Here is an 11,850-nt window from a genome sequence, read left to right as displayed (position 1 = left end):
TTAAAGAATTTGCTGAGGATAAACAAAACAAACAAACAAATCTGTCTTTCTGGTGTCTAGAAAGGGTAAGCACACATTTCATTCCTCTCAAAAAATATTAATTGGGCTGTTCTCTGAAGTTAGGCATATTTTTAGGAAAAAAACAGAAGCTTGAGAATTTTGGCATGAAATGATCATTTTAACCACATATAACACCACAGGCAGCTTTCTACTAGAAACAGATATAATAAGCTATTTACTTTAGTTCCATTAACAAGACTTTCCTTCAATTAAGCTATCATTTTCTGTGTCTCCTACACACATACAAGAAAACACCAAGTTCTGCAATAAGGAAATTTAAGTTAAAACAACACTGTGTTACAGCACAAACCAACCTGCTTTGTTACTTTGCTACCAGATATATTTGAGGTACCTTCTGCTTTTATAGAACACTCTAGTAACTCTATGGAAATGAATTTTACTGAGCTAAAATGGCCTGAAAGTCTAGTTAGGGTATGTCTTGGAAGGGCACAGAATATTACTCAGGGTCTGCTTCCTCTAATAAACATGGTATAAGGTAATATTACACTTTAACATTGCTGATACAGTATTCCCCATTATGAGAAGTAACAGACTACACATCTCCTACCTGCTTTCCTGTCTGCGATAGTCTTGCTGCTGTTCTATTCTAATCATGGGCTTCACCATTCCTCGCTCGGCTGTGCTGGATGCTGATGATGTTCTGTCACCATCAAGCCTGCTGGTGCTCTAATTCAGAACAGTGATACAGGTGTTTAGCATGTAGGTATAGGGTTAGTCAGTATTCATGCCTGGCACTATTAAAACAAAGTGCCATTATAAGGCTTTGAGAAGTGATGGCAAAATAGACAAGAATGTAGCCCATGATAGAGTAACTCAATAAGGTATTTTTGTCAAAAACACCGATGAACACACCTGCAAATCCCAATGATCCCAATGGCCAGCTAGAAGCAGCTTTTTGTTAATGTATTGCCACAATATACATAAACTTTGAATATCTATTTTAATATTGCATAGATATCAATACAAAGATAGATAGTTTTCATCAACTAAGTAAAATGTATTTACAGATTTAAAACTAGTTATATTCCCCTATCTCTGTTTTGCCTATAGCTCCAGGTGCTTACACTACTGATCCATGCCATAGTTTCTCCTTTCCTTATGGAAAAGTCCGATCTGGCAGACAGCATATAATTTTCCAGGATAAGAAGGAGCAACTCAAATCATACAAGTTCTACATACAAGATGGTTTTACTCAGTGCTGAGAATGATTTGAATTTATGCTTTCCAATTACACATCAATTCGTATCAGGAAGAAGAATCAAAACGCCGCTTTAAGCAGTGAAAGTTTTAGCAATTGTTTTCAGTATCAACAATTAAAAACAAGTATCAACAAAATATGAAGGGCTTCAGCATTTTCTAAGAAATTCCCACAACTAAATAATTGGCTTTGGCACAAGAAAACTGATCAAAATCATGAGGATTTACACAAGAGTTTGAACGTTATTTTTTTCCAGTGCTGTCACGTCAAACTGCAAATGACTTTTCATCACTGCGACTCAGAGAACTACAATGAAATTGATCATCGCCCCAATTCCAAATTAAAACACTCATAAGAGCAACTGTTAGAAAAGCAGATACGCCAGTGATTTAACAGCATGTACAAGTTGAGAACCAGCTTGACAGCTCAAAAGCATTAAATTTCCCCAAGCTCCATAGGTTCACTAAGGTATTTCTCCTGTGAATTTAAGAAGACTTTGAAACGCTATTTAGTATCATGAACATCAGAAGCTCCAATTCTGAGCAATTTTGAGACACTTTAGTATTTCACGTGTTTTTTGCTGTTGTTTATCATTCTTCCTTCAAAATGTCACCGAGTGAACTCCTATCCATTAAAAAAGACGTCTAAGATGCTAAGATTACCACAATCAAAGCTACAAAGGAGAAAAACTGAATTGGAAAACTGACAGGAAAATAAAAAAGAAGACAAACGAGTATATTTAAAAGCTATCAGACTATTACTAATACCCACACCGTCATACCATTAAGTTTCTTTACAAGTATTTCAATCTGATAACGGTAGTAATAAAACAAAAGACAAGTCCTTTCTGTGAGGACTGCTATATTTCATACTGCTGAAATAATCTTTCATCTGTGGCAATGCAGTTAGAGCAGACATTAACGATTGTGTCATTTTACTCGGTTTGTTTACTCTTGAAAAATACAACTTTGGCACAGCATGTATTAACAGAAAGACAATGTAAAAAGAAAGCAAAAAGAGATTATCGCCTCGTAAAATGTTTATAACTGTGATTGCAGAGAGTGTTTCTTTGATCGGTGTGTCTAAGAGCTCTATTGAAATAAACAGTCATATTCATTAAATTTTAAAAGCCCAGTTAAATGTAACATTGAACACTTCCATGTTTTATATAATACACTTATTTGCCCTATAGCAAATGCTGCCATTACAGATTACACATATGAGACATTAATAAAACAATTTCTAACATGGATCTATCTCTACACACATGCCCTCCAATTAATCAGATTATTTCAGGCTTGAACAGTTCCCCCTTCTAAGAGGAAAAAAAAGTTAACGACTCTTGCCACAGAATGCATGCCAAATGCCCATTTGAAAAACAATATGGTATTGTGGGGAAAAAATAAGTGTGCATGATAATTAATCCAATCCTAAGAGTAAATGGCTGGGGGAGAACAACAAGCATCACCCTCTCACATACTACTGATAATATAATTTCAACCTAACATGAAGCTTCATTACTTGTTATTCATTTATAGTACAATACCTTGCTTGCTGGTAATGCTGTTCCACTGTGAACATCTCCTTCCAGATCAAATGTGGTTTCCTGAACGGCTCTAAAAGATAACATTTGAAGCACTTCTTAGAAACAATATGAGTAAACACATAGCAACACATATAGAGTAGCTAACATTGGTAAATTAGAATTCAAAGAGGTATACCTCTTGAATATATATATTCATATCTATATATATTCATATCTATTATATATTCAGTGCAATACACCTGCTGCAAGTTTTTACCTGAATCCTCAGCATCATAAGTATGAAAAACTGTATTAATGTACATCATTCATAAAACCACAGTAGTGCCTTTTATTACCTGCATGTGCTAAAGAAAAGAGATTGTAAAAAAAAGATTTGATTGTGCAAGCTGCAATATCCCTTCAGCAGAGATTTCACAGTCCATACAAAGTAGACTGGAGTAGTTCTGGAGTAGTACAGTGCTTTGTTTATTCATCTGCAGGCTAGATGCAGAAGAAATCTAAGATGTCAGCCTTAGTATCATGTTGTTGTTAATCATGCCTGGAAGTCTGTCCGCAATCATCTCCTACATTCTGCCCTGAACTGAGCTTTATTTTGCAAGCTTTCAGTACTTATTGGGAGCACTTGAGGAGGAAGACTGGCTTTTATATGAGCAGACAGTGATAGTAGAAATGGGAGTGGTTTTAAACTAAAAGAGGAGAAATTTAGGTTAAATATTAGGAGGAAATTCTTCATTAAGAGGATGGTGAGGCGCTGTCACAGGCTGCCCAGAGAAGCTGTGCATACACCATCCCTGGAGGTGTTCAAGGCCAAGCTGGATGTGGCCCCGTGCAGCCTGGTCTGATGGAGGGGTCAACCCTGCCCACAGAAGGCTAGATCTGGGTGGGCCTGAGGGTCCCTTGCAGCCCAATCTGTTCTAACAAATGACTGAAGATACATACAGACTTCTTCCATTTGTGATCAGTACAATTTTAGAACATCTAAGGCAAAGGGATACCTTCCCATAGCTGGAAGGAAGTAAATCACTGGACATCCTGGCACTCTGATTTAAGGAAATCAATTTTATTTCCAAATGCCAAGTGTCTCTCTGCATGCTTGGTATACTCCATGTAAGTACCAGGTTGATGCATTAACTTTGCAGAAATTTTCTTGGACTTCAGAAAGGATGAATGGTTTATGTTTCACTCCTTACGAAAAACAGGAAAAACGCCTTTAACATTTTCTTTCTTTCTTTCTTTTAATTTAAACAAGAAGCACAAAATATACTTCCACATTACAATAAGGTGAAGAAAAATAATATTTAAAATAAACCTTCGTTAACTCAGTGGACTGGCCAGAAAAGACCCACTGCTCTCTAAGCCACATTTTTCTATTCTAAATGACTGCAAACTTCACAATAGTTTCACTCTGATTCTGACAGGATGGAGAATATAATGTACTTATTTCATGTCCTACAGTTTGATATTAAGATTGTTTCTACTAACCATTTCTATAGCCACTGAAGGGAATGCAAGTCACTAAAAATCATAATCAGTGTTTTCATTATGCACTTATTAAAAAAGATGAATGTGGAGAAACAAATGCTCTTCTGTACTACTAGTCCTTGCAGCACAGAAACCAGGAGACAAGTAATCGTGCTGTAAAAATGTTTGGCATTTTGAAACATTTGGTTCCTCACTTAATCTGAGTATTCCACATTGAAACAGATGCTTGCTAATGCTAAAAAAAAGTCACAAGGTGGAGCTCAAGTATTAAAATAGCTATTACACAGTTAATATTTAAAAGCAGTTACTTGAAACTCATTTAAAATCATGCTCTAATCACTGGCCATTTATCACACTCTGTCTTTTGTTTTTTTAGGGCTCATTATTGTACTCACCCAGCTTTGTGCCTTGGACCTTTGACCATAAGACTTGCATCAATAGGCCTTTTAGGAATAATATGGTCCTGAGTGGGATCCACAAACTTAAACACATGAGATGAACCAAACTGAACCTTCATTCCACTTTGCAGCATAGTGGTTTCTGAAATACGCTGACCTTCTACGTATGTTTCCGCATCAATGTTTCTTGGGGTTACAGTAACAACTCCATCCATATTAGTGAGATCACAATGATGAGGCTGAATTCCTGGACCAAATAACTGCAAACAGGAACCATTAACACAAAATCAATTACATCATACAGCAGCAGAAACTAAAATGGTAAGATGGAGCAACAGCGTAGCCTACTTGCAGACTAGTAGCATAACTTTGCTTGCTAAACAAACCCAACACCCTCAGATTTTCTTCATAGGAGAGGTGCTACAACCCTCAGTTCTGTCATCTATGTCTGCTTTTTCTCCATACCTGAATGGAATTGTCATCAAATTTTTCAGTTCCAACTTCAGTGACACTTAATTGTAGACGATAAAGCTTTGGTTTATCTCTGGAGTCAGAACCATCTGTGGAGCAAATGACAAATATTAATTAGCAAGTTATTAAATCTCAAATGCACAATAATTGTCTTCTAGAAACATCAACAATATTCATGAAGAAAATTAAAAAGAAAAATGTGAGTGACATTCATTCATGATTTGTTGTGTACTTTTAAGTTGTTCAACAGCCTAAAAACATGGAAAGTAAACAGGGCCCTGGCAACGAAGTGCTGTTATCTGCAAGTACAAAGAGCAAAGTAATCAGAAACTACTGCTCTGAACATACTTCAAAAAACCTTGTCTATTTCCTTGATAGTTGAAGTAATACAATCTTCATATTTCATGTATACAAATACAGCCTAAAATTACTTTGAAAACAACTGGGTGCATCTGTATATTACTGTAATAACAATAGTTATAGTTTTCAGTAAAAGCACAGCTTATCAGCAAAATCTACTACCATGTGGCTGACATGCTAAACTGCTTCCTATTCACAAAGTATTGAAACAGGGTAACATTAAATGAGAACCTTAAACTTTTTTTGTTTGCTTTAAATCTGTGACAGCTTTAGTCTTGATATAGAGGGCTGAAGCACTCCTGAGCCTTGTTCAATTGATACACATTTTCACCTTACAAGAAAATGTCATGAAAGATAAAGTCCATCTTCCTTCTCACATCCCCCCAAGTATATATTCACCAAACTAATCAGAACACGGCAAGTTACACAAGATGCAGCATAGGATTTAGCTGCTGTTTTCACAGGCTAACATAGATGGGTTTTGGCATATAAATAAATCCTTCCCACTTCTCAGAAAGTACTTAAGATACTAAAAACCAACACTGTTACTTCTGAGTTCAGTCCTATTTGTTTTTTTTTTCCACCAAAGGGAGGATGCAGAAAAGACTTACTTAACTGTGGACACAAAGAATGGTTTACAGTAATCCCCCCAAAATAACAGAGCTTATTATTAAAGCTGTGGCACACACAGTGATACTGTTTTCAGAAGAATACTAGCCATCTTCAAATTGTAAATGAAAATCAATATAAACAGAACCTCCATAAATCTGATAATTAATTTCCAGCACTAACATTTAATAAAGTCAGAACATATGCAATTTAATCTATGAAGTACTTGAATCATCCTTTAATGAGAAGTATTTAAATGAATTACAGTCAACAACACAGTTAAAACGTAACAGTTAAGAACACTGATCAAAAGCAGAAGGTGCCAAGAAAGTAAAGCAACGGGATGAAAATACAGAACAGAAATAAAACAGAACACATTAAGTGAATGGGAGGGGGAGAACCATCAATAGGCCTTTAAATTGTATGGATACAGGTAAAAGTGTAACAGGTGCTCCTAGCAATATGCTTCTTCTGGGGGTGCTGTGATATTAGTAGGACATCAAGACAACAAGCAGTTCAGAGTAGCATTCTAAGTATGAAAATTACATGCTGGCACAACAGTAACCTCCCATTACTGAACAAATTTAGCATGTCATCATCCATCAGGAAAGTAATATTAAACATTAAGAGTGGTCTGCCATCTAAACTCTTCTAGGTACAGAGATAAAACTCTTTTTAAACCCAGTATTTGAATCCACAAACCTGCATCCAGTAAGACTGCACACTAAACATGGTAATGCTAACACTATCTTCAGCAATTTAAATGGTGGGCATTTTTTAATTACTTAACAATGGTACTCAGAGATTATACATTTGCACCTTCAGCAACATCAAATGCAGTCTTATTATACACAACCAAATTCATTTGGCTGCTTAACCCCAATTCCCATTACTGTGTCTCCCCAAAACCCACACATCACAACCCAGAGTGCATTTCTTTCATTTATTTATTACATAATCCACAAGTCACATTTTCTCCCTCTACCCACAATCCAGTTTTAAAGAACTGACACCCAGAAGACTCAGCTTAGAATAAATTTTGAAGAGAATTACCATAAGATCTGTAAAGGAAGAAAGGTCTCTAAAAAAAGACCATTTTGCTCTGGGGAAGGGGAGGCATGTAGAAGGAACGAAAACCGCTTTATGCAGTCATGCAAAGTCCTGTATTTCCTGATTTTTGACAACTAGATGCTCATCTAAATGTTGTTCAGAAAGCATTCCTCAGAACACACTACAGCAGGCTGCATTTCTGCCCTATCTGTGGCAAAACCCAGACGACCAAAGTCCAAGAAGGATGTTCTTAGCCTCTAAGGTACAAACTTCAACCTGCTTGTTTGGAAAGGAGATGTGTATGATTTAAATCATACATCTTAAGATACAGAAGTTGTGCAGTAAAAATACTAATGCAAAGTTTTGTATCTAACAGAGTAATTATTTTCTTTTAATACAGAAATTTGAAAGGCCAACATTCTTGGAAGGATGGGCATTAACAAACAATACTAGAAAAGAAGCAAAAGGTATAAAGAAAATGTATGAATCCTATTCAAAACCTGTTATTGTTATATATATGCATAAGTAAACACGTGGCCTGGATGGCCGGTATTCTACCTAAGACATCCATGACTAAGCAACATAAGCAGAGCTAAACAGATGCAGGTAACAACTAGTGGTTTCAGTTGGTTATTTTTTGTTATTTTGGTTTTAAGTTTGAAAAAAATTAAATAGGAACATCTGCCTCCCAGACACAAGCTGAAGAACTGAGGATGATTAACGAAGAAGCTGAGTCAGACGCCCTACATTAAACTTATCTACATGACAAAGTTTTACCCAGTAATGCTACTGGGCTTCAAATCAATTAGGTACAATTGGCGTTTGAAGTAATCTTCACAAGTTGTTTTCTCTCCCATGATGAAAGTACACATGCATAGAAACACACACATCTGTGCATACTGCCTACTGTTGAAAACTTCTATTTCAGAAGTTAATCCTCAATTGGAAAGAAGATCTCAATGTTGAAGACAATGCATGAAACAGTGACTTACAGAAAAGAGTTTCCAAATACACTTCAAAGCATTCTGTACAATTATAGGCAACATAAATTACACTTCATCTATACTCACTCGTGAAACTGTTTATACAAAATCTATTAAACATGCGGTGTGCTGTCGCTCTTTAATATAGTTTTCATGGTTTGCTTTATGCAGTTAAGACTCAATACTGCACTTCAAATAGTGCTATAAAAATTTGTAGTGAGCAGAAGTGAACAAACACTGTTAAGTAAATCAACTCAACGATTCATAACATAAATATGCACTTTTATGCAACAGAAAAAGACAATAAAGGCCTCCCTTCATAGATACTGCTTTCTATCGCAGTAATTCGCCACTAGAATGTGAATCCTACACAACTCTGGAAATGGTTTCAAATTGATTTTGCTATTCCAGTGCTTGAAATCATTCAGAGAAATGCGAAGTATTGACTAGAAACCTGACTAAACAAAACAAGGTAAATCAGAAAATAGGAAATAAATGAGTCCAAAGTTGAACAAAAACACATCCACAGGCATTGTGCTTATTTACTTAAAAATTAGCCTACTATCTAAACTCTTAGCACTTAGACAATTAAAAAAGAATGGGATTGACATATTCGAAATATCAAAGTCAAGAGATAAAGTCTGCCATTGAATTTCAGACAAGATACGTGCTGCTAACAGAAAGAGCAAATAGCAAACATCTGTGGTAAAGGAAGATTCAGTGAGCAATGTGACACACAGCTCAGCTTCTTCAAACTAACATGGAAAAGTGTTACCAGGATACTGCAGTTCTGTTCTCAGAAAGAAGCTTGGCTGGGGAAGTTGCTCTGGCCAAAGCTTTTAATCCTCGCCAACTTTAGTAAATCATCTTTCTTAATTGTTATATCTGTATCTCCTCAGCATCCCCCATTGCTGTCAATTCGACAGTTCATTGTTGCTTTTATGTAATGAGGCGGGAAGGTTTTAGATGTCTGGTTTTTATTTTCAGCCCTTTGTGATATTTATTTTAGACTAGCAGGATAAAAGTTAGACTCACATCATGAAAATGTATTCTTGTCATTTTTCTCAACGTTTTCAGATTGTGACTGAACAACTGAAGTTAATAACTTTTGAACTCATCAGCAGTCATAATGGACTCGATGATCTCTAAGGTCCCTTCCAACTCGCACAATACTATGATACTATGATATGATGATAATCACAGGTGATCTTAATGCCCTTTCCAACTCACACCGTTCCACGATTATATGATAACCTGGAGAGTAACACCTATCTGCAATACTGTCATATCTCACTTCAGTCTATTTTCGTTACTGTCAGACTCATCTCAGCTTACTGGTTCTCTTGCAAAACTGAGAATACAGAGACCATTGCTGACTGTCATATTTACAGCCACAAGCTACTGAACTGCATCCTCTGTTTCACGGTGCAGAAACTGATCTTCAGTCTGTAAAAGTCATACAAACCAATCAGCAACAAAAGCAGCTGTGCACAAATGGAAAAACAGGATATGCTTCCAGTAGCAAACATAGCAAATTAGTGTAATTACACAGTGTGGAACTGAAGTCTGCCAGATTGTCCTGTAAGAACAGAGACAATGCTCTGATGGAAGTACATTTCCATCATAGCTTCATCATTGAGTTACTTCAGTAATACAAGTACATCATATATGTATTCTGAAATACATTGTTCTGAAGAGACAGACTCCAGAATACTAAGAACTCTTTTTCACAACCCATATACTACTTTTATAGTAGTCTACAAAATAGAATGAGGAAATGAGTGTTAAAAAATCATATTAAAGGAAATTACACTTTGCTAGAAATTAAAGTATCTTGACTCCTAATGTAAGAAGCAAGTGGTTTTATATCCTGTTTTTGCCAAATAGACAAGAATACATCCGCATGCTGCGCTTAAAATGAAAAGAGGATCAAAGAAGAATCAAAAATCCATAATGATTTGTAGATGAGATCATCAAACACTACAGATAAAACTTAGGACATCTGTTAAGTATGCCCAGATCTCTTTGATGTACACTGTTGCTGTTAGACAATAATGTAAGATTGCAAAGGGATGTTACAGAACACTACAAAGTAGAAACTGAGATCATTTTCTAGTGACCCAAGCGCTATTTCCTATAACAAGAATCATCTGTGATGATGCCTTCAATGTATCAAACATTGAGGAGCACCAGTTACGTTTCATGACATTTACCAAACTCACTTAACTATGAATTCTGCAAGCAGACGAATCAATAAATGATTTCTTCCTACCACAATTCTGTTTGTAGATCATCCCACAAAGCTTAATTGCTAATCTTAGCTGGAAGGTTGAGCTCTATGGATAGCAGCACATTCATGACCTATATTATATCTATTCATCAAGAACAATTTAACTGTAGCTGACAAGCAATACAGCTACTTCACAGAAGCAGTCCCTTGGAAAAAAAAAAACCCAAACAGTAAGATAATCAGGACAGCCTCTCATACGTCTAAAAGAAAAAAAAAAGATTCACAGCGAACAATGTTTTTAGTGACTAATGAGAGAACAGTATTAAATATAGCGTTACCTTCATAAGCGTGATAGTTGTAGTAGGCAAAGTGATTCCTTCTCCCTGGGGTTAGAAACACATGCAGAGGACCCAGGTGAAGGCAGCAGCAGCAGACAGATACCATGCAGAACATGCGGAAGAGGGCAGGAAAAGAAAAGACAGGAAAGGGTGAAAACTGTAGCCAGACAACACTTGCCACTTCATAAGGATGAAGTGCATTTAACTCATTCAACTTTAGAAACTGCGCAGTATATAAAGACATCAGTTCTACAAAGCTACTGAATGAAACAACTCCTATTATTGTTTATGAAAGCAACAACAAGCTGTTAGAAGAAAAATGTTAACAATAGGTCAGTCCCACAGGCAATGTGCAAAGGCTCAGTGGGTAGCCTTGCCACCTGTGTCATTTCAGATTGCTTTTCCTTTCGCAGTAAACAGATGTTTCACTCCACTGCCAAGGCAGCATTTTAATACTAAAGCAACTAGGCTCAATGAAGATTAACAGTTTAGAGAACAATAACAATAGAAAGCACTATTTAAAAAAACAAAAACACACAGAAGGTGTAAAGAAAAACCATCAGTTAATCTAACTTCAGCCCGTAGAACACAAGACAAAATATATTTAACACTGCATGCTGTCAATTTCACCTGTCTCTAAAACAAATAAAAGACCCAACGCTATTTGACTATAATCAGAAGAGTCTGTCTTTTTAAAGAAAGGATTGCAACCTTGCTACCTGAAAGGCAACCAACCAGACCTCAATTTGTACATCACTTGGTCTGGATATCGGAATACATCCTAGTTAGAAGTGTTAATAAAAGGAATGGCAGATATATAAACCACATAAATGTTTAAAGTCTACATCCCTATCTTTTAATACGAAAATGACAGAAATGAGAACGAGAAGTTGTATGTGTTTTAAAATTTGGTGTGTTATAAACAAACAAGCTCCTTCCACTATTCCTGTATCATAAAATTGTCAATGATGAAGAATTACAAAGAGTTGCAATGAAGTCTGAGCTAAAGGAAAGCCTTGCTAGTGACCTGAAGTTATATGTATATTTTTAATCTACCAAGGGTATCTAGGCTTAGTTCAAGAGGAGAAGCCTCAGTGTAATTAG

General features: G+C 36.1%; 1 protein-coding gene across 21 annotated transcripts in view; it reads right to left on the bottom strand.

Moving 5' to 3' along the window:
* AFDN (afadin, adherens junction formation factor) overlaps positions 1–11,850 on the bottom strand; it is a 108,597-nt gene that overhangs the window by 51,130 nt on the left and 45,617 nt on the right. For 15 of the 21 annotated variants that reach the window (XM_072331220.1, XM_072331224.1, XM_072331232.1 and 12 more), the window contains exons 9-13: positions 10,747–10,791; positions 5,171–5,265; positions 4,703–4,965; positions 2,826–2,895; positions 629–747 (exon numbers count right to left, since the gene is read on the bottom strand). In XM_072331220.1, coding sequence (XP_072187321.1) covers positions 629–747; positions 2,826–2,895; positions 4,703–4,965; positions 5,171–5,265; positions 10,747–10,791 — 592 coding nt within the window. The remainder of the gene's footprint in view (positions 1–628; positions 748–2,825; positions 2,896–4,702; positions 4,966–5,170; positions 5,266–10,746; positions 10,792–11,850) is intronic. The other 6 variants (XM_072331241.1, XM_072331225.1, XM_072331236.1 and 3 more) reach the window with 1 other exon arrangement.

The sequence above is a fragment of the Excalfactoria chinensis genome, chromosome 3 (genome assembly GCF_039878825.1).
Source record: "Excalfactoria chinensis isolate bCotChi1 chromosome 3, bCotChi1.hap2, whole genome shotgun sequence".
Classification (NCBI taxonomy): Eukaryota; Metazoa; Chordata; class Aves; order Galliformes; family Phasianidae; genus Excalfactoria; species Excalfactoria chinensis.
This window is presented reverse-complemented; position numbering and strand designations above follow the sequence as displayed.